Consider the following 27970-nt stretch of genomic DNA (forward strand, 5'->3'; position numbering starts at 1 on the left):
AATACAGTCGCATTCTAAGGTCCTGGGGCTTAGCACTCCAGCATGGGAAGTGGGGCCTGTCCTGGGTCAGCCCAGGGTGGGCGGTGGGTATGGGAGTTGCCCAGGCTGCTCAGAGCAGGGCACACAAAGGAGACAGCAGCAAAGAAGCACTGGGAAGGGCTGGTTCTCCCATCATCAGGGACAAAGGACTGAGCCCCCCAACACCAGCTAGCCCTGCGGGGGTTTTGCTAGGAGCTGTAAGACCAGGGTCCAGCAGAAGCAGAGGGCACACGAAGGGAGCAGGGACTGGGGTTTCCTGTAGGGGCAGAGGTGTGGGCAGTATGGGGAACCCACAGGCCTGGAGAGAGGCTGACCCAGCAGGAGCTCAGGGGATGGTGCTGGACCTCCAAACCTGGCTGAGAAAGAGGGACTTGGGTGTGGGGGTGGGGGGCACTGGGGCCTTGCCAGGAGGGGGTAGGGGATAAACACACTGTCCTCCCCTTGCTGGTCTCCCCCAGGGCCTCCAGGTGGAGGGACGGGTGGCACAGCTCAACCGCCCCCACCCCTCCGCCATTCCCCTTCTGCTCCATGTGGTGTATGCACAGGATGGGGCAGAGCTGAGCAAGCACAGCTCCTAAAGAGGAGGGCAGGAAACTTGCTGCTCTTACAGCCCTGCAGCCGCGGGGAGGCTTGACGCTCCCAGCAGGGGAAAGCAGAGAGGCAGCTCAGGCATGGCCAGCAAGGGCTTGGACTTACAACTCCTTGAAGGCATCGGCAGCACCTAGACTGGGGATGGCAGAGTGAACAGTGGCTCAGGCGAGCTTCCCCGAAGTGGGGAGTGCGGGCCCATCATTCTCACGGAGCCACAGTGGTGGTGGGTCACACAAAGGGGAGACCATGAGGAGAGACATGGGGAGGGGACAGCTGTCTACAAGCAAAGAGAGGCTGGAACACACTCTTCCCTAGCACCTTCAGTGGGTGGGCGGCCCTCAGAAGCCTTGATCCCGGACTATCAATGCCATGAGCATCTCCAAGCCCAGGCCCCAGGAGGGGGCCCCACTGCATGGGCCTCAGGCAGCTCCTGACCAGCCAGCCCCACCCTGCCCCACCCTTACCTGCCTTCTCCTTCCCTGGAGAAGCTTGATGAGAGGTGCCCTGGGCCAGGCCTCTGGAAATCCTTCTGCTGCAGGCCTGGAGCTCACCAGTGTGGAAGAGGGAGGGGATGGGACAGCCCAGATGGGCCCCTGCTCCCAGCAGCCTCCCCACCCCCTGAACACTCCCCTCCACCCCACCCAGCCGGGCAGGCCCAGCTGGCCCCATTTCTCATTCCTATTGATTATGGTGGCAGAGACCTGCAGCACAGAATGTAAATCAGCATCTCTGGGGTATTTAACCCAGGAAGGGTTAGGTGGAGGTGGCATCCCTTATAAGTCCTGCATCTGATGTTTTTATATTAATTCCTATAGTGGCCAGATTAATTTTTATTCCACTGACTATTATCTCTTCTTCATTGACTAGGAGACATTTCTGAGAAGTGCATATCTGTTAAGTATCAGTCATTTAGTGGGGGGCTTCCCTGGCTGCAAGGTTTTCATTAAAGAAGGAAAATTCCTTTGCTCCAAAGACTCAGTCTGGAAATAACGCGCAGACCGGCTGGAGTCACTGCCAGCGCCGCCGTCACCTGGGAGTGGGGTCTGCAGCTGCCTGGGAGCCTCAACTAAAGGGGCAGGGCCCCCTAGCTGTCCCTCATCCTCCCTCTCCTCCCAGCCTCCCAGGCCCAGCTTTGGCCTCACACAGGCTCTAAGTGAGCCTTCAGCAAGTGACCACCCCCAGCTCATCAGCCCTTGCTCTGTGCTGAGGCCTCCCCTCCCACATCTCACGGAATCTGTGCCCCGACTCGGAGTGAGGTGGGACTGTCGCTGCAGCCATTTTGCAGGTGAAGGCAATGCACTTGCTATAGATTCCCTGACACTCAGTACTGTATAGGGTCATGGATTATCTTGGGTGGGATCCAGGCCTAGATTACAGAAATGGCCACCCTTTTTGCTGGGGTGGCAGAGGCACTGGATGGGTGGCTTCCAAGGGCTCTGGGCCTTGCATGGGGAATCCAGCTGAAAAAACGGGTGTCAGAAGGCCGAGAGCTGTCTGCAAACCCAAGTCTCTGCAGAGTGTGGTGTGGTGTGTTCTAGGAGCGTCCTTCCCCGCTGACCAGTAAGGCCAGGGCCAGGGGCATAAGTCCAGGGCACTGAGGCTGGGAACAGAGAGGAACATGGGGAGGAGGATGGAAGGGGGGCTCGGCAGCTCCGGGGATGCCTGGCCAAGCTGGACATGCTGCCAGTAGGTGGGGGAGTGCCTCCACTCTGAGACCTTCACCTGTCCCTCTCCCATCCTACAGTGGATGAGAGCAGTGGATCTCAAGTGTGGGCCCAAATGTGGAGCCAGCAGCACCCCAGCCACTGGGAGCTCATGGCAAGTGTACACCCCGGCCCACACCCCACATCCCATCCTGGGGCCTGGTGACCAGCCTCCACTGGCGCTTGGGAACCATGAGCAGGGTGGCTCGAGGGCCCCAGAGAAGAAACACCTGAGCTGGAGCCTCAGTTAGCTCACCTGTAAGATAGGGATGTTGCTGCCACCTGGGGATGCTGTGAGCTGAGTGAATTGGAGGGGCCAGTCCTGGGCTGCCTACTTGCCCACATGGTAGGGAGGATCTCCACCAGCTGTTCTCACCCCCCAAAAAAGAGGGCTGCCTCTTTGTCTAGAAGAGATGATTCAGGGACCAAAGTTTTACCTCCCTGAGGTATCTCATTCAGCCTTTCTTCCAGGGGCCAGACATGCATAACTAAAACCCAAACCTTTATGATTTGGAGAACGCTGATAAATTACAAATGCAAATGGGTAACCAGGCAACAGCTCCTGCCCATGCCAGGCTGGGTATCAGGGCTGGGAAATAGAGCAGAGGTCACTTCCTCCCACCTGGCACAGGTCACGAGAGTCTCAATGTCGTGTCCTTTACGGAGCTGCTTTTATTTAGTTGGAAGCTGCTTCAGACACAACTGTGAAGACAAAAAAGGTTGCTGTGTGTGGTGGCTAAGACATCAGCTGCATCTGAGGGGCTGGATTCTGCAAGGAAATAAATTATGAGGCAAGAGAAAAGCTTTAGAAGATCCTCCAACTGTTCTCATCCTTCCGTTAGCTGGTCTCCTGATGAGGTTCTGGGTAAGTCTCAGGGGCTGAGGAGGTGAGTTTGGGCCCCTAGGAGAAGAAGGAGGAGGGAAACATTTCACTTCCCAATGCGGGCCTCTCTACACCTACCCCTCATTTACAGCCTGGGATGAATCGACCAGAGCGGCTGTTCACACACAACCCTGTCCTGACCCCGTCCCAACCCGGTGCGCACCACCTCCCACCCAGGAGGGTGCCTAGGTCCCCATGAGTGCAGGGCTGGGTGGGTGAGGGTTTGAGGCAGGCCCTGAGGGCCAGACCCAGGGAGGCAGGATACCCACAGAGGTGGAAACCTTAGGCCGACTTTTTCTTGGCTCCAGCGCTGGAGCTGTTGAAAACGTGGCCCCAAATTGCATAGAAGTCAGCAGGGCGGAGGGTGAGCTGCCTCGCCCCCTCTGCCATCAACATGGAGGCCTGGAAGCTTTCTGCAGCCCTCAGGAGGGGTCCTGGAAAACAGTGCAGACACCCGTCCCACCGGGCCTAGAAAACAAGCGTGCAGTCAGCCCAGCCTGGCCCTAGAACCACCCACCCAAACTGGCCCCAAGCCACAGCACGGACGATCTGGTGTGTAGTGCTTAGATGCCAGCCTCACTCGAAGATGAGTTGCAATTGGGGCTGCAATTCCAGGAGGGCACCCACACCCTCACAGCTCAGCTCCATCCTGGGGCTGGGAGGCTGAGAGTAGATCAGCTCAGGCAGGATGGAGCCAGCCCCACCAGCGGCCGCTTGGTATCCAGGCCTAAACTGGGCAAAGGGCGGCTGCAGGACCCTGGGCAGGGCCCAGGATGGACGGGTGGGCAGGAGGGTGGGGGCCCATCTCTAAGCCGGAAGGAGAAGCTTCCAGACATGATTGCATCTGACCTTCTCCTAGCGTCTCCTCTCACTGGCTCAGGGCCCACAGTGAGCTCACCTCCGCACTCCTGGGCTTCATCCTGGGGAACTTTGTAAAGTATCCAATCTACAGAAAATTGCCAACCTCTGGAAGCCTCAGCAGGACCAATGTCCTCCACACAGAGCCCTTCTTATCCCCTAGGACCGCAGGCCCAGGCTCCTCTGGGGGTCGGGGCGGGGCACAGCTGGGAGGGAAGGGGAGTTGTTCTGGGTAAGCAAGATGTTTCTAAGCTTCTAAATCAGGTTCCAGAGAGACCCCCACCCCTGATCCCCCACCCCCTGCTGGCCTGGAGCACTGAGGTCTTCCAAACCTTCCAGAACATTCTCAGCTGAGCAATCCCAGCCCTGGGCAAATCCCAAAGGAACCTAGAAAAGGAAGCCCCTCCCCTTGCTGGGATTATCGTATCCTTATGTTTAAAGGGCCAGAGGGAGAAGAATGTTTCTGTGCTTTTTAGAGAAACTCTCTCCACAAAACACTTCCTGATGCTTGTCTGACACCAAAAACCTATTAAAGTCATAAAGTTCTCCTGCAGAACGCTTCTCAAAAATGTATTTATCTAAAGGGCATCTGTGTTTGGTCTCCAACGCAAACGCTCCAAATGTCGGGCCCCGGGTGATTTATTTGGGCGCCTTGTTCTCTCCCTGCAAGTTGTTTTCAGCTCAAGCCCCTGGTCGCGTCGCTCCTTCCCCTGATGTTTATAGATGGCTTCCATCCGCGCAGAGCCAGGCCGGCCAGGAAGAAGGGGCTCGGAGGAGCGGGTGAGCGTGCATCAAGGGGCTGCAGAGAGTGAGGCAGCGGACAGATGCTCCCAGCAGACCCCTGCACTCCCCACCTGCTGAGCATACTCCTGGCTGGACCCAGGCTGTCCTCCCTGCCCAGAGGGCATTCTCCTGGCAGACATTTGAACAGCAGCTAGGAATCCTCACCAGGTCCCCAGCTGCCCTAGATGCTGGGAGTTCAGCAGTCAACGCACCTGAACCCACGCAGGCAGACCGGGCACACGAGACAGACCAGGGAACAGACAACAATGAAGAGTGATGCAGGGAGTCTGGGGCCACAGACATTGCAAGGCCTCCCTCAGCCCACAGCGAAACGCAGCACAGCTAGGGCGCGCTAGGCTCCACGCAGCGCCAGTGCCGAGCATCTAAGCAGGGTGGGAAGAGGTGACTTCTGAGTGATGAGTAGGAGTTGGACAACAGAGGGGCTGGGAGGAGCCAGGAAGATCCTCCCAGGCAGGTGGGGGTCCAGGACAGGGAACACCTGGGGAGTCTGAGGGATGGGGAGTCTGGGGAAGAGGAGAGAGGGCTGGATGCTGAGGTCCCAGCATTAGTGATCAGGCCTGGGCCTCTGGCTGCATGCAGAGTCCCCTGACAGCTCTTCATCAGCCTCTTAATATGCAGTAGCTCATCAGCCCCTTTCCAAAGAGGCCCCTGAGGGCAGGGCTCTGCCAAGGCTGAGCTGTGTCTGTGCTCCTAGCCCTGACTGCTGTAGGAAGGAAGTCTTGGGGCTGGGCCTGGAGGGAAGCAGAAGACTCTCCAGATAGGGGGTGCCCAGGGTGTGCCCCTGCAGTGCCACCCATCTCCTCAGGGCTGTGCATTTTCAAGCTGCCTGGAAGCCGGGGCACAGAGGGAACGCTGCAAGAGCAGAGTTCCCTGGAACAATCCAGCTGGCTGCTTCTCTGCTCTCCTTCCAGCAGGGAGGTGGGTGGCAGGAGCCCATCTTCCCCAGGCGCCCCAAGGAGAGGCTACGGAGATGTTTTTTAGAGCTGCATTGCTCAATAAGTATCCTGGCCACATGTGGCTATTTAATTTTACATTATTTTCAATTCAATAAAATTAAATATTCAGTTCCTCAGTCGTACTAGCCACATTTTAAGTGCTCGGGCAGCACAAAGTTCAACATGGTCATCGTCGCAGAACCTTCCCCTGGAGAGACAGAGCAAGCAGGGAGGGGCCTCTCTGGTCTGTATGAGGGGTCCAGGCATGGTGGGAAGCCCTGGGCAGGCCTCAGCTCAGGTAGCAGCACAGCGTGGTGCAGGGGCTGGAGAGGAAGTCCTGAGGGCTCTGCCTGCAACCAGCCCCAGGGCTTCCAAAGCAACAAAGGCCTGCAGGAGAGCCGGAAGGGGTACCAAGTGCCTGGGCCCACTGCAGTACCTGAGCAAGTACCAAGTGACTGGACCCTCTGTAGACACAGGGGCTGGAAACCACGCACTACCTGCACCCTGCACCCCACACCCAAGGGCAAGCAGGAGGGAGGAAAGGAGGGTAGCCGGCAGGCAGCTTACAGTTCCCTCCTGTCCCTGCAGCTCACAGCAGCTTCTGAGTGTGGAGCAAGGCAGGCTCCCCAGGGCACCCACAGGCCTGGAGGGCCCTGGCAGATACAGACCTCACCAGAGCCACAGCCACCTCCATCCTGGGCCCATGGCAGCCTGCAGACACCACTGGGGCATTCAGTCACTGGCTTCCTGTTTGTCAGCATCCCAAAGCACCACAGGGTTTTTTGGCTCCAAAAGACCTCCTGGACCAAAGTGAGCCTCTGAAGGTCCTGTGGGCAGGACCTCTCTCAGAGGACGGAGGGCGCACTGCAACTTCCAGGGAGGCCAGCCAGAGGCTGCTGAGAGGATGCTCTGCTGGGAGGGTGAACGCCTGACTGTTCCTGCTGGGGCACTGCGGGGAAGCCAAGGCTGGCTGGCCTCCCAACGCCTCCTGGTGTCTCCAGGGCAGCACTGTCCCCCAGCACCACCCTCTTTGCCCAAGGGCAGCTCCCGGGGCCGCCCAGGCCTGACAACCATCACCTACATCTCTTCTGCCTTAGACCCCTGCACACGTGCCTTGAGTTCGGGAGATTGTCCCCTAGATGTACGGGGAATGGAGGGACTCGGTTTTCTTCACTGTAACATCTCTGTTTCCAAAAATGGTGCCTGGAATATAGCAAGGGCCCAGGAGATATCTGTCAAATAAATAAGTGGGCTTTTCAAGAAGGACGAAGGGCAATTGTGCAGAATGGGGGAAAGAGAGATTCTCCTACCAGTGTCGGAGCAAAAAACAAATCTTCAGTGGTCATTTTGGGTTTGGCGACTGAAGAGGAGAAATGCTGAGGACGCTGGGAGCCGGCAGGGGCACACTTCCTCCCTGGAACCCCGCTGAATGGCAGCTCATGGTGGCCTTGGATGCCAGGGTTCCTCCTTCGAAGTGGCTCCTCTGTGGCCACTCTGTAGCCCCTCCAGCTCAGACCTGGTTGTAGTTGAGAAGCCCAAGGAGAAGTTGTAAATAGGTTTTGCAATGGCAAAGGTGAGCTTAATTTTTCATTGAGCTTACCTCCAGCTAATAACAAATCGGGGGGCGCTCTTTCACTCACAGAAGCAAAAAGGAAAAGAAAGGGCTTCCTAGTGACAAGATAATTTGTCAGAAAGTTATGAGTGGGCACGGCAGGGCTGTATAGGAAGTGTGTATTGAACAATACGACACACTGGCTTCTAATTGCTGCTGCCTTTCTGATCAATAATACATGTTTTCAAAAAGCCTTCTGCTTGCATTTACACAATGGACTGTAACTACTGCAAAGATCCATTAAGGCCTATTTTAAAAAGCGCATTCGTAAAAAGTTGTCTAAATCTGCATTACAAGGCAGATTATGAAACTGCCTTGGGAGATGTTTTGTCTAAAAAGCATTCAGCCCGTATCTGCTGGACAACTGACTCGAGCTCCCACTCTCCACGTTGCTTGGAGCCAGGATGCCTTCTCCAGAGGATGCACCAAGCAAGGCACCAGCAGGCCTGAGGTCCTGTCCACAAACCAGCCGGCCTCTGAGCCCCTTGGGCTGGGGCCGCTTTATGTGAGCCAATCCCCCAGGAGCCTGGGTGGGCGCAGACATTAATCAACCCACCACTCCCGAATGTGTAATTCAAGGTCAGATAAGTGGTCCTCTGTGGCAAATAGGACTCTGGGGTCCCAGGTCCCTCCAGCACTGAGAAGGCTTCTGGTTGCATGGGGAGGGCTCAAAGCCTGTGGCCAAGCCAGGATGCAGAAGACAGGGGTGTGCTCTGGCAAGCCAGTCTCATTGACCACCAGCCCCACACAGCACACAGGTGCGTGCTGTCACCTGTGCAGGTGGGAAGCCTGGACCATTTGGGTCCAGAGCCCCCTGGCTTTCTATGCCACCCTAGCACCATCCAGTGACTGCTTGGACCTCATGGCCTCAGCTCCTACAGCTGACAGGATAGAGGCTGATGACAGCGGCAGCTCGTGCTGATGGCCAGCGTCACTGGGCTGAGGGCTCTGTGCAGACTGACTGTCTGCATCCCTGGGGAACTTGGGAAGAAGGAGTTCTGCCTTCCCACTGAGGCATGGAGACCCTGGGTAACCCGCCAAGGACATGGGGACAAGAGACAGAGCGAAGACACACTCAGAGCCCCCTGCAGCCTTCCCACCATGCTACTGCCCCAGGCCACACCTAGACAGCCTCCTGTAGGAGAGAAAACCCTGGCAGAGGGGCAGGAAACACTGCCACTGTCTGCTGAGCCCACTGATGCGTCATTGGGCTTTACTCTCAAGGCAGTGCCCATGTTATTGCTCTCATGTCACAGAGGATGACACCGAGGCCCAGAGAGGACCACAGAAGATACTGAGTGGTGTGGCTAGCCTGGCTCTGGTGCTGAGCGAAAAGGATGGAGATTCCTCTAAGGGAAGGGGAGGAGACGAGGGGCAGAGGGGGAAGAAGAAAGGATGGCGAGGGAAGGAAATTCAGAAGAGAACAAAGTGTGGGGACATGGAAAACTGAGGTAGGCAAAGTGATAATGATAGGTTAGTGGGAGTAGGTGGGCAGGCTGGTGGGAGGAGGTGGGCTTTCTCTGAACCCCCTAGGGTCTCTAATGGATATGTAGGCCCCTGTTGCTTTTGTTCGGGCACCCGGCTCCTAATCAGGCCCCAGGGAGGATGCAAAAGGGGTCTTCTCCCAGGCCAGGCTGGGGGCTCTTCTGCAAACACCCCTGAGGGCACCTGAGGCCCACAGGCAGGCAGGACCTGCACAGTTAGGTAAAGCCTGTCCTGCACAGCCACACCCTGCAGGCCCAGGCCAGGTGTTCTGTGAGCATGCTCATGGAAACAGCATATTTGGCATGGGGTGGGCTGGCTGAGCAGCCCCTCTGAGTGCCCTGAGAGCCAGCGGGTGGTCACTGGCTTCCTCCTCGCAGCTGCCCTAGAAAGCACCAACAGCAAGGCCAGAGAAGCAAACCGTGGGGAGCAGTAGACCTGCCCCTCACCTCAATAGCCCGATGGGGGAGCAGAGGGCAGTGGCAGACGGATGGGAAACTGAGAAACCGACCACTTTGCTAACAGTGCACACAGCCAGCCTCAGAGTCTGTGCTTCCAACCACCATGTCACACTGCCCATGGGAGGGACCTGGACCTCTGCCCACGCCCACTCTGAGAGGCCTCGGTCAGCAGTTCCAGGAATGCCACCCAGCCTTCCAGTGTCACCAGGACCGAGCTGCGCTCTTCAATTGTGTTTCCCCCTACCTGCAAGTCACAAGACACCCCCAGAGCCAGAGTTTCCTGTCACTGCACTCAGCCTCACTCTGACCATGCTTCTTAGTGCAGGCAGAGACCCCCATATCACCTGGGTCAGAGGACACAGAGCATCCTGCCCGCCTCCCGCCAGGCAAACCTGCACAGGCATGGCCCAGATCTCTGTCCGTGATGGGCTTGCCCTCCTCCCTCCCTTCCCTGTGCTGCATTTTGGTGCTTTGGGGTCAGACCTGAGGGGCTCCAGGTAATCTTCACCTGCTCAGAAGCAATGAATGACCTCCAAGTTCTCACATGCTACAGGGAGATGGTGTGAGCCGCCCGCCCACTGAGCATCTTACCCTGCACTGGGGCAGAGCCTTGAAAATACCATCTCCTCACAGTCACAGGGAAGGACACTGTTTCAGTCCCCATTTGAGAGATGACAAAACTGAAGCTGAGGAGTAATGTATGCAATGTCACACAACTATGAATGGCAAAATTCAAACTCAGGTCTAATCACTCCAAGCAGATGCCTGCACCAGAACCTCTTGGGGAATTTTTTTTTTTTTTCTTAGAGATAGCGTCTCACTGTGCTGCCCAGGCTGGTCTCGAACTCCTGGTCTCAAGTGATCTTCTCGCCTTGGCCTCCCAAAGTACTGGGATTACAGGTGTGAGCCCTTAGCCTGGCCCCTGAACTTTTTTTTTTAACATAGATTTTTAGGGAGCGGGGGGCCCACGATGTGTGTCTTCATAAAAGCTGCCCTGAAGATTCTCCAAGGGGACCTACGGGCAGGGACAGGAAGCACTGACCACTCTGTGATGTGCCCTCCTCCAGCTCCCAGAGAGCCCGCGACCCTCAGCAGGGCAGTGTGGCCAGGGTGCCCGAGCCCAGGCCCAGGGAGGCCCAATCGCTACAACTTATTAAGGGTTTCCTGTTTGTTGGGCACTGGGCTCTACCCTCACATGCACCCCTCTTTCTAGCTTCATCTCTTCTTCTGAAAGGGAGATGTTTATAGCTGGGGAAACTGAGGCTCAGAGAGATGACTAAGGGGAGTCAAGAAAGAGAGGCAGAGCCCCCTGCAGGCCCTCCCCACCCCATGGACTGAGAGAAGCCAGGGCCAGGACTCCTGGGCAGCCAAAGACCGGCACGTCTGCCTTGCACTTCACCCGGCCCCCACCTCCCCTTGTGAAACCTCAGGGGGTGGCCTTGCTTCCCCTCTGCTGGGCAAGGAGCTCCTTCCTGCTGCCTGATGTTCTGGATACTGAGCCTACACCCAGGCAGGGCTGAATCTCCTCTCCCCGCAGTCCCTGAGGCCAGCAGGCTCTGGGCCTCATATCTGTCCTCTGCTGAGCAACCCTTTGGTCAGATCCCTGGGCGTGCACGTAGCAGGGAGGTATGCATCTCTGTGCGTGTGTGTCCACGTATGGGAACACAGGTGTATGCACGTATGCATGTTTACGGGGTACACCCATGCAAGGGCCCCCCAGACCTTTTTCCAATGAGTAAAGGACACCCTCTCATGGTGTCAGGTGTTCACTCAGGACCCCCAAGGGTGAGGGTGGAGCAAGAGGGTGGAAAGGCCTAAGGTAGGCTAGGCAGGAGCACAGCCCCAGATGGCCCCTTAAGATGGCCACACAGAGCCCAGCCAGACATCAATGTCAGCCAAGGGCTGGCCAGGGTGGTCCCCGGGAGGTGCGGGAGTGGGGCTATTTAAGCCTACCCACTTCTCTCTTCATTCACCTAGGAGGCAATCACAGGAGCTTGTTTGTAGCCAAAAGATGCTCCCAGCCCCTCCCTACCTATCAGGTCCCTTCCCTGGGCACAGGCCTGAGTGTGTAGCCTAGGTAGCCACTGGCACCAGAGATGGAATCTGTCTGAACCCAAGGGAGCCCCTTGTGGCCAACTCCAGCTCCATAAACTGGAAGGGTGTGGCAGACAGCCGGAGTCCAGTGGCCCAGAGTGGCTCTCCTGGGCTGGCAGGCCTGTGCCCCGGCCACCTACCCCTCAGCAAGCCAGGTCTGGACATCATGGTTGGCTGAGTGCAAGCCAGCCTCTGTCTTGGCAGCTCCCCCTCCTGCCTGTGAGGGTGACTTCACTTTGACTTCATATCTGCAGTGATGTGCAGATCACTTATTCAGCCCTGAGCTCAGCCAGGCAAGAGGGCGGGGTTCTGCACACAGCAAGCAAGGGAGCGGCTGGCTCAAGGGTGCCCTGGACCCAGGTTCCCTGGCTCTTCCTCTTCAAGGGCCCATGGGCTTCCCTTCTTCCATCCCTCTGCGCCTAGGTGCAGGCCAGACCTCAAAAAGCAGCGGGGGATGGGGCGAGAACAGAGGACTTCCCCACTGAGCCCACATCCAACCTCACCCAGAACCTCTTCTCAGGTCCAGTTGTTGCTCCCTATTAGGGGTAAATGTGTTTATGCGCATCATTTCCATCATTTCTTTGGGGGAAAATTGGATTCTTTCCTCCTCCTCGCTACTCGCTCTCCGACTCTGCCAGCCCACCTCCTGAGAGTTCTCCTGTGTAAGGGATGCAAGGGCCACCAGCACCAGGTCTCTGAAAGGCGGCCGGAGCCAGTTTCCGGTTTCCAAGGGTTGGACCAGTACTGGAGGGGGGAATCACAAACTGCCCTTCCAGGACCCTACCCTCTCTGCTACCCCAGGATGCTGAAAAAGGCTATTCTGCCTCTCTTCCTCTGCTCAGCTCTTCCCCGCCTCCCGCCTCCGGCCCCAACAGAGGCCGCGCTCCAACTGCGCCTCCCGCCTCTGAGAAATGGCGCAGCAAGCGCTCCGCGGAGAGCCTGGAGGCGGGGCGCCCTTCTCTGAGTCCGCGGGGTCGCACCCCGAGCCAGTCGGCCAGACCTGCATCCCGCGTAGCATCCCTGCCCTCTCTGTGCAGCGGGAAGGGCAAAACGCAGGGACTGTAAGCGGGCGCGCACCGGGTAGGAAGAGCGGCTCTGCGTAGGTGCGCGGACCCGGGCTCCTGGGTTCCATCCCCACTGCGCACCTCGGGGTCCGCACCCGGCTTCTGCCGGGCCCTTTTCGGCCGCACCCCGCTCCCGCACCCCGCTCCTCCCCAAGCCCCACCCGGCCCGCGCCGCGCGTCCCGCACTGAGCTCCTACACGCGCCGCGCCCCGGCCGCACCCCGCGCAGCCAGAGCAAGCACTGGAGCCCCGCCCCTGCCCGCACCCCACCCGCCTCCGGCCCCGCCTGGCCCACCCCTGGACCGCCCCCGCACCGCCCTGCCCCGCCCCTACCCGCTCCTCCGGCGCAGCGGGCGCTTGCCTCGCTTCAGTCCCGCGACCGAAGCAGGGCGCGCAGCAGCGCTGAGTGCCCCGGAACGTGCGCCGCGCCCCCAGTGTCCGTCGCGTTCGCCGCGCCCCGGGCGGGGATGGGGCGGCCGGACTGAGCGCCGCACCCGCCACCCAGACCCGCCGGCCCTGGCCGCAGTCCCTCCAGCCGTGGCCCCAGCGCGCACAGGCGATGGCGAAGGCGACGTCCGGTGCCGCGGGGCTGCGGCTGCTGTTGCTGCTGCTGCTGCTGCTGCTGCTGCTAGGCAAAGGTGAGTCCTGCCGGCCGCCGGCTCCCGCAGCGGCCAGGGCGAAGTTGGCGCCGAGCAGCGGAGCGGGCGCGTTCAGAAGCGCCTTTCTGTTTGCCGTGGGCAGCGGGCTGTGCGGTCGCCGGCCACCCGGCCTCGGCTGGGAGCGCAGTGGCTACGGCGGGCGGCGGGCAGGGCGCCTCGGGCCGGGGCTGGGCGGGTCTCGGGCGGGAGTGGAGCGCGGGCCGGGAGGCGGGGGTCGGTGCTCAGAACCCTAGCCATAGCCGCAGGTCTCAATCTGGCCGCGCCCTGCGCCAAAGCTGCGTCCTGGAGCAAACGGGACAGCCGTTTCGGAGCCGGCCTGGCGGACGGGTCAGGGAGCCCCGACAGCCCGCGATTCGTGCGGAGAGTTCTGTTTCGGCAGGAGACGGCTCCGTCCTGATTTCCTTTTCCCGCTCAGCGTCCGTGCGTTCCTCCCCCAGCTCTGCCGTCCTGGCCAGCCGAGGGATTTGGAGGCTCTTTTGAAAAGATTGCTTTTCCCTCGTGCGTTTTTGCCGCCCTGTCTTTGAACACCTAAAAACGGTGGTTTCTGGGGTGGCTCCCCCCGAGGGGCCGCCATGATCGGCGTCCCACCCGGCAGTCCTGGAGTCGTGTGGCGCTGCCTGGCAGAGATGCTGAAGATGCGGCCATAGGAGGCCTAGGGCTTGGGGTGAGGTAGGGGTTTGCGCCGCCAGCCAGCGTCGGTGCTGGGCCTGGTGAGACCGCAGATGCCTTAGGATCCCAGCATTAGATGTGGCCTTGCAAAGATGGTCATCGACCCCACCCAAACTCTGGCAGAGTGAGCCGCAAGGCTGTGGAATCTTTGACCCCTTGGCGCGCGTTTTAGTGTCCCTCAAACTGGCCCTGACTTGATCCCCTCTAAGTGCTTGTGTATGAACCAAGTTTCCCTCTAAGAGGGAAGGAGCCCTGGCCATCCTCCCTCACTCCTTACAAAGGGCTTTCTCTCCCCACAGCCTTTGGGAACAGAAGAAGCCATGGTCAGTCACCCTGTCTCTGGCCCCAGGCCCTGCACAAACTGAGTTTCCAGGCCTGCCTGAGACTTCATTTGTGTGACCTGCGCCTCAGCTCAGCATATGCTGAGGCCAGAGCGGGTCCCCAGTCCACCTAGCGAGGGACAGGAGAGAAGCCCTTGCCCTTCTATCTATTCTGAGTGTTAGGACTTTGGGGTCCCAGTGCTGCAGGGGGAAGACACGGGGCAGAAGCAAACAAGGCGCTCTGACGCTGTCTTGGGATTCTGGGCTGTGGCTTTGGCTTTGAGGTTGTGGGCAGGGGGTCACGTGTGAACAGCTGCTGGTGTGCTGGACAGGGGACTTCCCCACACCCTTCCACAGCCTTGCGTTCAGTTGGGGTGGCCAGTGAGGCTATGGGGGCCAGGCTCTGGGGGCCGGCTTGTGGCACTCAGCAGGCGTGCAGGTAGATTTCCGTGCCCAGACTCCTGGCCCACAGACAGCTTCCCCAATCCAGAGATCGTGAGCCCCTAGCCCCTGGGATAACCCGGACACCACAGTTGGTGGCACTGGGAGTGGAGAGGCAGCCCCACTCCCTGGAGTAGACAGCTGGGGCCTTTGAAGAGGCCTGCGGAGCTCTTTCCCAGGAGCCACAGCTCTGGAGGTTCGAGCCGCACTCTTGGAGCTGCCAAGGACCGCCCCAGTGAGCCCCTCGGTGCTCCCCAACCACCCCACGGGGACAGCTCGGCCTCGAGCGCCCTCTTGCGGACGCTGCACTTTAGTGGCTGGGCCTGATGAGAGGCACAGACCGGGTCTCTAGAGGATGAGGGTTCTTCCCCAGCTCACACACGCACACTCACACTGGATCACCATCAAGACACACTCCTGCCCCTTCTCACAGCACTTGCTGCCAAGGCTGTGGACATGCACAGCGTGGTTCCTTCACACCCTGCCTCACCCAGGTCCACACAGGGACCCCAGCCCCTCTCATCACTCATACACACAGGGACGCCACGTGTGTATATAGGGACACACACTCCTCATACCTGCAGAGCATAGCCTGTCAGCCCCAGGTATGCTGGAACCAGAGTGAGAGAACCTCCATCTAAAAGTTACATTCATTTAAAAGTTGCTCTTAAAGGTTTCTGGCATTTCACTGCTCAACACAGATATGGCTGTCCCCATTGCTTGGATGAGGAAACTGAGTCTCAGCTTCTGGGGTTCCCCCCAGGTCCCAGGCTGACCCTGCACCTCAACCTCCCACAGCTCCTCAGCAAGCCTCTTGTCTCTCGTCTTCCTGGCCTGACTTCTTGGGTCCTGTTTTGCAGCAAGGAAGGACCTTCCCTCTCCGCCCCTGGGCCCCAGGGCCTTCTGTTCCCAGCATGGAAGAGCTGGGTACTGTGACTTGGCAGGGCCCCGATCCAAGCTGCCAGACCACCCTCTGCAGAGGGCCTAGGTAGCCCACCTCTGCCTGAAGCACCAGGTATGAGCGCGGGCAGCTCAGGCCAGGGGTACAGCTCCCCCTGCTTCATCCTTTTCCTCCTCCCCTTTCTCTGGCCAGAGGCTTCACCAGGTTCACCTGGGCCTGGCCTGCTTTCTCCTCCACTCCAGCTCACCAACCCTGTCTGGCCTCCAGAAGCTGCCTGCAGCCCTCACTGGTGGGCTGTGCCTGCTGGGGGCCTGCAAGCAGAGAGCAAATGGGGAAGTGCATTGAGCTGATTCACTAAATTGCCTTTATTCTGCAGAATCACTTTAGGGACAGGCTGAGGAAATCACTGTTTCCTTGGTGGTATGAAGAAAATGGCATGCGTTCACCTAGTGGGGAACTAATAGCCTTTTAGCCAGGGGAGGAGAAAACCAATTAAAAATTATGATATCTGTTAAAATGGAACCTGGGGTGCCAAGGGGAAGGGAAGGCCCGGAAGCTGCCATCTCCCCTGAGACCTTCCCCCTCTGCAGCCTGGCCGAGGACCCTCTAGGTCCCCTCGTCTTAACTGGATAAGGCTAATACCAGCAGTAGCACCCCATGGGGGCTCACAGTGCACTGCCCCTGTGCTGTGCCTACTCACTTCATCTTTTCCAACAAGTCTGCAAGGGTCATGGCCTTGGCCCATTTCACAGGTGAGGAAACTGAGGTTCTCATAGCCTGTGGACTCAAACCGGTAGAGAGGATGCGGGAGCTCCCCAGCCCTGGCCCTCTGGCTTGCTCCAGCCCGTTCTCTGGGCCAGTGGTGTGGGTCCAGGGTGGGGCTAAGGAAGGCTTCCAGGGAGGTTGCCCTGAGCCTGCCCACCCACTGGTGAGTCCCCCCACCTCGGGCTCCAGGTGCCCTCAGGACATCCCAGCCCAGATCCCATAGTAACGTGTGGCACCATGCACAGACGCTGAGACACTCTCTGGGTCTCGTCAGCTTTAGTTGATGTCTGAGAGTCCTGTGGGTCTGGGGATGAGCACCAGACATGGCTGTGCCAGCAGAAGGGCCGACTGTGTGTGCTCCGTGGATGGCAGGAAGGCCTCTTGCTGCCAGTGGCGGTGCAGATGTTTGGCTGGGACACCAGGCTGTGGCCCTTGCAACCAACATATGCCTGAGGCCCTGGCATTGGATGGAAGCTACTGCGCTGAAGACGAGGGTGCAGGGATGGGGGTTGGGCATCAGGGACGGGGGTACAGCTGTGTTTCCTCATGCAGGACAGGGCCTTCCTCCTCATTTTTCCCATCCTCCAGGACAGCCTGGGAGAAGAAAGCCAGGGAATAGGGGCAAAGCGGGGCACAGCCCCCCATGCCCCCTGTTTCCCTCCTCCCCTCTTGCAGAGGCACTTCGTTTCCACTTTGGGAGCCCCTGCCCCAGAAGGGGGCCCCCCGTCCCCCCTCCCTGCTTCGGAGGCTGCTTCCTGGTGCCAGGTTATGCTCCCTCCCCGTTCTCTGCTGTGCCCTCTATCTCCCCACTCCTCTGCAATTCTTTTTCAGCAGAGTGACTTAATAGTAACAATAATAGTAACAATAACAGTAACAATAATAGGAACAACAGCAGCCTGGGAGCACTCCTGAGGGAGCCTCGGCTCCTGCCCTGCTGCTCTAGGGCTGGGGACTCTCCAGAGCTGTCTCATGGCAGGGAGAGACCGTAGTCAAGGAGACCCTGTGTAGTGACTTCCACATGCGTGTGTGGTAAGGGGCGGGGACTGGGCAGTGACCACCAGGCAGGGAGCACACCTCAGTCATGGTCACAGAGAAGGTGATGATGGCACCGGGGCCGTCTCTCCCTGCCCATCTGCACCTGGGCCTGACAGAGCCGTCTTCTGTGCCCCATGGGGTAGGGGAGCACCCCATGGCCCCTGGGAGGCTGCCAGTCAGTGGGACTGTGAGGTCAAATGGGGAGGTCCCTTGGGGTCCATGACCCAGGCACTGCACCCCTCGGGGCTGGAAGGGGAGAAGGCCCCAGGCCCACCAGAGCCCCTCTGGCTCCCCCACTAGAACAGCAGCCAGGGCCGGCTCAGGGATTGAGGCGAAGCCTTGGGGATTGATTCTTTGCCCCCTGAGGCAGGCTCTACCTCTCATAGGAGACCTTTGGAGGATGGGCCCTCTCCTGACCAAGGCTCTGGGACACTTGGCAGCCCCTGAGGCCCTGCCTTACCTCTCTGCTTTGTCCCCCCTTCCCTGAGCTCTGGGGCCTAGGCCTGGGCACATGGATTGGCGCTGAGATAATGAGGCCTGAACCTCCATGGAGCTCTGGTCCCGCAGCTATGTGATCATGGGGGCCTCAGGGACCCCGCTCCCCTCCATTCCCCAAGCCTAGAGGCCATGAAGCCTGTGGGTCCCTGAACTGTCCACCCTGAGACTGCAGGCAGGGCAGGGCTGGGCAAGAGCAGGCAGCAAGGTGTCCTTGTTCCCACAGCTCCTCCTGGCTGGGCTCCTGGCCCCTGAAAAGCCTGGGGCAGGGAGATGGTGCCAGCAGGACCTTAAGGACAGCAGTTCAGGTAGCACCTGGCCCTGGAGGGAGCAGGTGGCCAGCTCCGAGCAAACACCTCTGTTTGCTTTTGCCTCAAGGGTGGCTCCACAAAGTACAGCAGCCCAGGCACAACCACAGAAAGGTCACCGCTGCACCTGGACAGGTGTGCGCCCACCTGGTGGACCAGCGGGCGTAGGCTTTCCTCCCTGATATCAGGGATACCTGGAGGGCCTGGTGCTGGGGCTCTGTGCTCGGGGGAGAGCCTGTGGCCCTACAGCCCCAGGTCCTAGACCCTCTCCCAGATTCGGGTGCTGCAGCTGCGCTTCCACTCCTGGCCATTGCTCCTCTGTGCTGCTGCTCTCTGTGCCCTGCAGGAGCCAGGGTTCCAGGGAAGCACCTGAGGGGCAGTGTGGCCCCAGGGCAGGAGCAGGACAGTGGCCACCAAGCTGTTTCCAGTTCCCTTTTGTGCCTGTGACTCCAGAGGATTCTCACCCTTGTGTTCCTGAGAGGGAAAAAGGAAACATGTAATTTCCTAGAATTTAATGACCGGGGAGATGTGTGCTCTGGGTGCCGGGACGAGGATGGGTGAGCTGGGGGTGCAGCATGAGCTGGTGCAGCTCCGGAGGGAGGGAGAGGGCTCACTGGGTTTCTTCCTCATACTACTTGGCAGTGCAACTGGCACAGACCTGGCAGCTGTTGCTGGGCTAGGGGCCAGGGGCTTCCTCCTGCTCTGTTCTTCCTGCTCCACCGCCACTGCCTGTAGGGCGTCTGCCAGCCCCGGGAACCCTAACACTTAGCCCAAGTGGGGCTCCGGGCGTGGCCCTCCTCACCCAGGGAAACAACAGGGCTCATGGGTGCTTGGTGACATGGGCACATTGCTCTGCCATCGTGAGGGGCCAGCCTAGCTATGGGACCCAGCACCGGTGGGCAGCCCACAGGTTGTCTCTGCAGGAGACTCCTCTGGCAGGTCACATACAGGATGCCCCACAGCACCTTGAAAACTCGTGACCCAGGAAAGCCTCAAATTGTCTTTGCTCCCCTAGCCTCCCCACCACCTGTATCTGCAGGGGCAGGTGAGACTACTTGGTAACAGGAACGCCCCCCAGTCTCAGGGGCTTAACGCCATCTACTATGTTCTTCTTATGGCATAGTCTGGCATGGCCCTTACCCACTGGGTGGCCACACCTCCCAGCCCGTGTGCCTGGCTGTGTGCACAGGAGGGCACAGAGCTTCGAGAAGCCTGAGGCTTCAGGAGCTTTGAGGCCTGGGAGGGGGCCACCGTCACTTTCCCTGTGTTCCCTGGGATCCTGTCACATGGCCGTTCTCACCCCAGGAGGCTTCAAGTACAGAGGACACGGGGATGGGGACATGCAGGGGTGTACCTGCACACACTTCTGCCTACCGGCTCTCCAGCCCTTGTCCTGGTCCACATAGCAGGGTCTGGTGGCGGGCCCAGCAGCTGAGGGGGACGGAGGGGGAAACAGGGTAGCAAATAATTATGGGTTACTCTTTTTTAATTGTGAAATTTATGTAACATAAATTTAACCATTTATAAGTGAACCATTTGGTGGCATTTAGCACATTCACAGCATTGAACAGGCATTGCCTTAGTTCCAAAAAATTTGCATCACCCTAAAAGGAAACCCCATACCCATTAAACAGCTGCTTCCTGTCCCCGGGCAACCCCCAGCCTGCGTTCTGTCTCTGTGGCTTGGCCTGTCCTGGAACATTTCATCTGCATGGACTGTTGTCTGGCTTCACTCAGCATAAGGTCTTCAGGGTTCCTCTAGGCTGTGGCAAGCATCAGCCCCTTCCTGTAAGGGGTAAATAGTGTGCCGTCACCCATTCATCTGGGGATGGACACGTGGGTGCTTTCCACCTTTTGGCAGTTATGAAAAATGCTGCCAGGGACATTCCTGTTATAAATACCTGAGTTCCTGCTTTCAGTTCTTTTGGGTACATACCTGGACATGAAATCGCTAGGTAATTCTGTTTTATATTTTGTGGAGCCGCCAAACTGTTTTCCACAGTGGTTGAATTGTGTTACATTCCCAAGGGTTACAATCTATCCACATTCTCACCACCACGTGTTATTCTCTGTTATTCTCTGGTTCATGTCTCACTCTGGCCGTGTAGCCAGTGCACAGTGCTAGCTGGTTGTGGCTTTGATTTGCCTTTCCCTGGTGATGGCATGCTGGGCATCTTTTCCTGTGCATGCTGGCCAGTTGCATGTCTCTTTGGAGAAGCATCTCTTCAAGCCGTCTGCCTGTTGTCTAACTGGGTGGCTGTCTTGCTGTACAGCTGACTTTGCTGTTGCATCTGCATCAAGAGCTGCAGAGAAGCAGCTTCATCCAGGGCCGTTACTGTCAGTGACTGAGCCCCAGGTCCCTTGTGAGGAAAGTGTGGATTCGTCTGATTCCTCACATGGGCATTGAATCACCACTGCCCTCGGGGACCTTGAGGACATTCTCGGAAGACCTGGACTCTGAGGCCACATTGAGCACAAACATCTGGAAGCCATGGTGTCACTGCTTGTGCATAAGAAGGGGCCTCCCAGGAACCGCCCTGTGAAGGATGGAGGAAGGGGAAGGTGCAAGGAGCCAGCAGACCCCCACCCCACTGACGAGACGAGACTCAGCAGCATGGGAACCAGGGCCGCCCTCTCTCGCTCACTCTGAACCCTGACTCTAAAAATAACCAGGCTGATAATCGAATCCGCTGTAAGTTGATTATCATCATTGCCGTGGTGTGATGTCATGCTGCCGGGCCCTGGGGCAGTTTTCTCAGGACAGCAGTGGATGCACCTAGGCAGCTCTGGAGGCCAGCATGGAGCTGGGGGGCCCTGAACCAAGGGTAGCAGGCAGCCTCTGTGGGCTCCTGCAAATCTGCTTGGTGGGGGTGGAACACTGGCATCCATACGCAGGCACTCTGTGGTCCCAAGGAGGAGTTCCTGTCCCCATTCGCAGCTAGGGACAGAGCCAGGGAAGCCAAGTGCCCAGCCCTGGCACACAGTGGGGAAGCACAGGGGCATGGGCTGGGCCGCTCTGCCCTGCCTTTCTGCTCCTTCTGCTGCTGAACTCTCTCCTTTGGACTAGGCCTTTGTCTTCTTGCCTCATCGTCAGTGGCCTGGGAGGACACTTGCAGTCTTAATCCTATTTTGGCCCCATGTCCTTCACCCCCCAGGGGCCACCTAGGCCAGAGCCTGTCCCGATTTCCATCTCGGCCACCGTCTGCCCCTCGGCCCCTGGTCAGGAGCTCATTCTGTGGATACTTCTGCACAGACATCACGTGGACTCAAAGGGCATGAGGACCTCGGCTGAGAGGAGCTTACACATCAGTGCAAACCTCTCATTTTACACATGGAGAAATCGAGGCCCTGAGGGAGGTGTGAGTTGTCACACATGGGGGCAGTGTCAGGTGAAGACTTGGCACCACTCCCCTGGGCATCCCCTTCCCTGCATGGCATCCCCAGCCTTGGGTTTGGATTCTTCTTCACCATTGATGTTGAGGTCTTTGCTCCCAGGACCTGGATAACAGCATCCAGATGCAGGTGGTGCCCCCTCATCGGGCTGCCTGGCTGTGACCTGGGGCATCAGGACTGGCAGCTTGTCTGGCCCCAGGTCTGTGCTGGGCTGAAACCTACTGTCTCAGAGGCTCCTGACTCTCTCCCTCTGCTCTCCACTGCTCTTGAGAGCAGACCCTCAAGCCTTTTTTGTGTCTTTTCGCCAGGGAGAGCCCAGCTTCTGCTCTGCAGCCCAGGGCAGAAGGGGTGGTAGCTCACGGTGCCTCGGCTTCTCTGCATGCCTGTCACTGAACAGAGAAGCCCAGGCCAGACTGCAGCTTAATTCCTAGCCTCTGTGTGGCCTCCAGCAGGGTACCTAAGCTAGCGCTGCCTCATTTTCCTCCTGTGTGAGATGGGAATCCTCATGGTCCCTACCTCTGACAGTTGTTTTGATGCAGTGGGTGATGCAGATGAAGCACCTGGAGCAGACCTGCTCACGAGGAGCACACCATGGATTCCCACTGGTTAATGTTGAACAGGGATGAGAAGGGGCTGGGGTAGGGCAAAAATGGGCAAGACCGTCTCAGCTTGAGGAACGTGAGCTGACAGATTGACTTAAATTAGCACATGGACATGCTCTGAGTCACTGCCTTGCTGAGTGCATGGGGACAGTTGCCCAGGCCAGAGGCACCAGGGTCAAAGCCAGTGGTGATGCCCTGGCCCCGTTGCCCCAGGCCAGGGCCAGTGAACAATGTAATCAGCTGGGGCAGACTCTACAGCCCTGCAGTCAGGGGGGCCAGTGACCCTTACACGGTCATCCACAGGCCACTTGGGTGGCCAGTCCTGTTCAGCCAGGCCTTGCCCTAGGAAAGAAATTAATTATAACCTAATTGGCAGTTTCCTTTGCATAGAAGCCGGAAGCAACTGCCATTGAGGCTGGTGATTAACTGCAGCAGCTGGGAAATCGCATTTGGGCAGGAGCGCCCATCATCTTGGCCAGGCCGCTGCAGCTGGTCTGGGTGTGGAAGTGTGGGTGGTGGCCATCATGCAGCTTAGGGCCTGGGCCCCTCAGAGCAGAAGGCTGGGTCTGTGTGCAGAAGGTAGCCGTGGGCTTCCAGGTCCCCCAGTGCCCAGTTGCGGACCTCCTTCTCCCAAACCTCAGCCATGCCTGGACCCCTTCCCCACTCACGGCAGAAGGCTGCATGGCTTTTAGGGGTGTCAGGAGGCTCATGTCCTGGTTGCAGTTCTACCATGGGTGTGCAGCGGGAATTCTGGGCTTCTGTTTTCTGGCATGGGATGGGGTGAGTGATATCTCTGTTCTACAGCAGGGGCTCAGACCGGGTGTGTGAGAAGAGCCTCAGTTAAGGAGGGCCATGCTCGTGCGTGCAGGGATCGTGGTGCCTCCCAGGCCAGGGCCGGGCCCCATCTCTCCTCCTCCTCAGCTGCTCTTCCAGCTACCGGCCACCCTGCCTGGCTGGAGGTCCAAGAGGAGAGGTATCTGAGGAGATCCTGCACTCCACACCGGGTCTCCTGCCCAGCATTTTGGAAGAACGAATTTTTAAGTCTGGTACTGAGGCTGCACTGCCATGATGATGACTGGTGTCACCAGGACACCAGGGAAGTAGCTGCCCTTGGTGTTTATTGAGCGCCCGGTATATGCACTGAGCTGTCCATCATCTGCAGAGGCCAGTGTTTTCTTGATGGTTTTACAGAGAGATGCTTAAACCCAGCAAACTAAGAATGGGACAGGCTGTCAAATTTTTCTCGAAGGAGATATTGATTTGTTAGTGGGTAGAATTAGGCCAAGGAACCAGGGGCTGATGCAGTGTGCTCCCGAAGAGGGGCTTCTATGGACTCCAGTTACCAGAGCCTGCCCCAGGCTTTTCCTTTACACCTGCTCTCTGTGCCAGGGATCAAGCAGGGTAATAAATACAACAGTGGGCAGGATGAGCCAATGGTGGCTCTGTGGGTCTTCACAGCCCAAATTTCCTTCCATGGTTAATGTAGGTTAAACCTGGCAAAGCTGCTTTCATTTGGAAGTCTCAGGATGCCAGCAAAGTGATGAAAGTGGTAGGGATAGAGGTGAGATGGGGGTGGTGCTGGTGATAGTGATGGTCATGGTGTTGGTGTTGGTGTTGGTAGTGGTGGTATTGGTGATGGTGATAGTGGAGGTAGTGATGATGGTTGTGGTGGAGGTGATGGTAATGTTGATGGTGGAAGTCATGATGGTGAGTGGTGGTGGTGGTGGTGGTGATGGTGATGGTGAAGACGGTGATGGTGAACACAGTTGTGGTGGACGTGATGGGGATATTGATGGTGGAGGTCATAATGGTGAAGGTGGTGATGGTGGTGGAGGCGATTGTGGTGGTGATGGTGCTGGTGGAGGCAATGGTGATGGTGGTGGTGGTGGTCATGATGGTGAAGGTGGGAATGGTGGTGGTGGAGGCAATGGTGGTGGTGATGGAGGCGATGGTGTTAGTGGAGGTGATGGTGGTGGTGGTGATCATGATGGTGAAGGTGGGAATGGTGGTGGTGGAGGCAATGGTGGTGGTGATGGAGGCGATGGTGTTAGTGGAGGTGATGGTGGTGGTGGTGATCATGATGGTGAAGGTGGAGATGGTGGTGGTGGAGGCAATGGTGGTGGTGATGGTGGTGGTGGAGGCGATGGTGTTAGTGGAGGTGAAGGTGGTGGTGGAAGTCACGATGGTGAAGGTGGGGATGGTGGTGGTAGAGGCAGTGGTTGTGATGGTGGTGATGGAGGCGATGGTGTTAGTGGAGGTGATGGTGGTGGTGGAGGTCACGATGGTGAAGGTGGGGATGGTGGTGGTGGAGGCAATGGTAGTAGTGGAGGTGATGGTGCTGGTGGTAGTGGTGGAGGCAGTGGTGGGGAAGGTGGAGGTAATGGTAGAGGTGACGGTGATGTTGATGGTCATGATGCAGCCATCTTCTGTGAGCGTTTGCTTGGTGCCAGCCAGTGTTCTTTGAACTTCATGTGCATTAATTCCTTCTAGCTCCCAACACTCCTGTGTGGTGGGAGCTCTGAGTCTCAGTGGGTACAGAGGAGAAACTGAGACACAAATGTATGTCCCTTGCCCCAGGCTCATTACCACTGCAACACACACTTTCTCTCCATCACCCAGATGGAGTCCACAGCCTTGCCTGGAATCCACAAGCTTGCCCAGCCTTCCTGTTCTTCCTAAGTTCATGCCCTCATGGCCCGAGGAGCTGGCCTCCTGTCTCCAACCAGCATTCACCTCCGGCCCTGTGCCGTTGCTGCTCATCTGAACTGCCTCTACCTCCTGCTGCTTTTCCCCTCCTTTCACTCTGGCTCTGCCCCCAGCCCTCCCGTCCTGCTGGGCACTGGCTCCTGCTTGTGGCTGCAGCCCAGAGCAGTCCCTTCCCTTTAGCCTCCACTTGCCTGTCTGTGGCTGTCTCTTGGTCAGGCATTTTTTCAGAACAGGCAGCGTGGGGCAGCCCCCTTGGCCCCTCAACCTGGGCTAGGCACTCTCTTCCACCCAGGGCTGGGCGCTTTAAACAGGTCGGGCAGCATCAGCTCAGCAGAAGGGTGTGATGACTTCCCCAGCCAGCTGACCTCAGGGAGGGTGCACATGGGTGCCCCAGTCAGCTCTCCTGATGTCCCTGCCAGGGTCAGGTGTCTCAGGGTCTCCAGCCTTAGGGTCTAACACATTCATCTCTCCAAAAGTAAGGATTCCTTGCCAGGGAAAGGGCTGACAAGCTGCCTGTTTTCTTGGCCAGCAAGCATCCTCCCCATGAGCCCAGGGCTATGTGTGACCAGCAAGCCATTAGCATGTGCGTGTCCATCTGTCCTGCCTGGCCTGTGGGCTGCCAGGATAGCCGCTCCTTTTGCTGCCCGAGGAAGTACTCAGGACCCAGTTACTGTCACCTCTCCCAAGGCGTGCAGGTGGCGTAGGGAGTGCATGTCCTTTCTTTCTGTAGGACACACCTCAGGACCCCAGGGGACATTGTCAAGAGGCAGAACCAGGGTGCTCCTGCTGTGTACCAGGGCCGACAGCATTGTGTCGGGGAGCCCGCCCCCACGTACAAGGACATGCCACACACTGGGAGGCATGGAGCACATGTGGCCTGTCCCACCTGCTAACAGGCGGGCCAGCGGGGCCCTCCTCTGGCTCATAGGCAGGGCATCTGGAGGAAGCTGTCCCTGCCAAGAGCAGGTTGAGTGTGTGGGCACTGTCTGTCAGCCTCATACTCTTGTTATCATCAGACAAGAACCCTGAGAGTTAAGGGAGGCAAAGGCCAGCAAGGTCAGGACTTGGGGCAGAGATCGGGGCTGGGACAGGAGCTTGTTCAGGACAGTGGGCAGGACTCCCACAGGTGGAGAGGACAGGGATGGCCATGCACCTGGGAGCCCTGGGCCAGGCTGAGCGAGCGAGCACCAGGGCCCGGAGTGAGGGGCTGATGGCAGGGGCATGCAGGCAGCTGCACATACCAGGCTCTGTGTATGAAAGGGAAACTGGACATGTGTGAGTAGGCCCAGGCCTGGCAAATGGCTCAGAGAGACACCTGTGAACAGCTGTGTGTGGTGGCTGCCCTGGGCAGGGGTGAGGCTGAGAGGCCACTGAACCTCCTGAGTCAGAGGTGATGAGAGCCACCCCCAGGTGCAGGGAAGACACAGGGAGTTGAGGAAGAGAGCAGGACGCCAGGCAGGGTGCACTTAATTGTCACTTGGAAACCAGTGTCCGGGAGGCTCTTAGGTTGGCACCTGGCTCGTGTGAGGAGGAGGCGTGGCAAAGGGAAGGGCTCTGTGACAGAAGGCAGCTGAGACTGGGCCGCCTCTGGGCGCTGCCTCCTCTGCTGAGGCCTCAGATGGGTCCCTGCCTTGCTCAGGGCTGTGTGCTCCATGCTAAGCCTTGTCCTCCTGAGGGCTCAGGCACAACCAGGTGACTCTCAAGCCAGGGCCACATGCGTGCACCATGGGCCCCTCCTACATCCAAAAGCAAAATTGTATTCTGCAACTGTGTTGGTATAAGACAAACACAATCCAGGCCACTTTATTATTATTTATTCCTTATTATATTTACTTCATCCTTTTGATTTTAAAATTAATTAAAACAAAAACATTTTTTGCGCACCCAGGCACATGCAGCAGTGGTGCCAGTCAGGAGCAGAGGTTCCTCCTCTGCAAGCTCCTGGCCCCATGGGACCCTGGCACCGAGGGCTGGCCCTAGTGGTCCAGCCCTTGTGAGCCCTCACACCTGCCTAGAGATGGTGTGCTCCCTAGCCAGTCAGGGCGCTCTCATGCCTGGATGCCGTGGTCTCATGAGTGGACAGCAGCTGAAGTGGGAACTGCAGCAGAAACTGGCCGTGTCCAGGTGTGTACCTGCCCCAGGCAGGTGGCCAGGGCAGCAGGGCGATGCCAGATGGGGCCAAAAATTTCATGCTTCTGTTTAACCTTGGTTCTAGCTGAAGATTTAGCTGTGTACACATCTTTAAAACTGGTATCCCCCTATAAAAACCAGATGCACAGGCAGCCGAAGAAAGAATGGATGAATTGGGCTACATCAAAATGTAAAATTTCTATGAACCAAGGCCACAATCAGAAGAGTGAAAACACAGCCCATGGAATGGGAGAAAACTTGTAATTCATAGATCTGATCAGTGTTAATCCAGAATCTGTAGAGAACTCCTCACACTCAACAACAGCAACAAAAAAACCTGATTCCAAAATGAGCACAGGGGGCCGGGCGTGGTGGCTCACTCCTGTAATCCTAGCACTTTGGGAGGCTCACGCAGGCAGATCACTTGAGGTCAGGAGTTCGAAAGCAGCCTGGCCAACATGGTGAAACCTTGTCTCTACTAAAAATACAAAAAAATTAGCCAAGTGTGGTGGCAGGTGGCTGTAATCCCAGCTACTTGGGAGGCTGAGGCAGGAGAGTCGCTTGAACTCAGGAGACAGAGGTTGCAGTTAGCTGAGATCGTGCCACTGCACTCCAGCCTGGGTGACAGAGTGAGACTCCATACAAAAAAAAAAAAAAAACCAACAACAACAACAACAAAAATGAGCACAGGGCCTGGATGGACATTTCTCCGAATAAGATTTACAGATAGCCCCAAGAAACACATGAAAAGATTCTCAGCATTGCCACTCATTAGAGAAATACAAATCAAAATCACAGTGTGATACCACCTCACACCCATTTGGATGTCTGCTATCAAAAAAAAAGAAAAAAAAAGAACCAGTGTTGGTGAGGATGTGAAGAAACTGAACCCTTGCGCACTGCTGGAAGGTAAATAGTGTAGCTGCTGTGGAGAACAGCAGGAAGGCTCCTCAAAGGTTAAACCTAGAGCTGACTTCGGCTCCAGCACCTCCACTCTGGATACATACAGGAAAGGAAGCAG

The 27970-nt window shown here is 57.8% G+C and overlaps 1 protein-coding gene across 2 annotated transcripts in view; it reads left to right on the forward strand.

Moving 5' to 3' along the window:
• Positions 1 to 12878: 12878 nt before the first annotated feature.
• Positions 12879 to 27970, forward strand: part of RET (ret proto-oncogene) — a 54417-nt gene continuing 39325 nt past the window's right edge. For both annotated transcript variants that reach the window (XM_002820653.5, XM_054523255.1), the window contains exon 1: positions 12879 to 13163. In XM_002820653.5, the coding sequence (XP_002820699.2) occupies positions 13085 to 13163 (79 nt within the window). In that variant the 5' untranslated portion in view covers positions 12879 to 13084. The remainder of the gene's footprint in view (positions 13164 to 27970) is intronic.

The sequence above is a fragment of the Pongo abelii genome, chromosome 8 (genome assembly GCF_028885655.2).
Source record: "Pongo abelii isolate AG06213 chromosome 8, NHGRI_mPonAbe1-v2.0_pri, whole genome shotgun sequence".
In the NCBI taxonomy this organism is placed as follows: Eukaryota; Metazoa; Chordata; class Mammalia; order Primates; family Hominidae; genus Pongo; species Pongo abelii.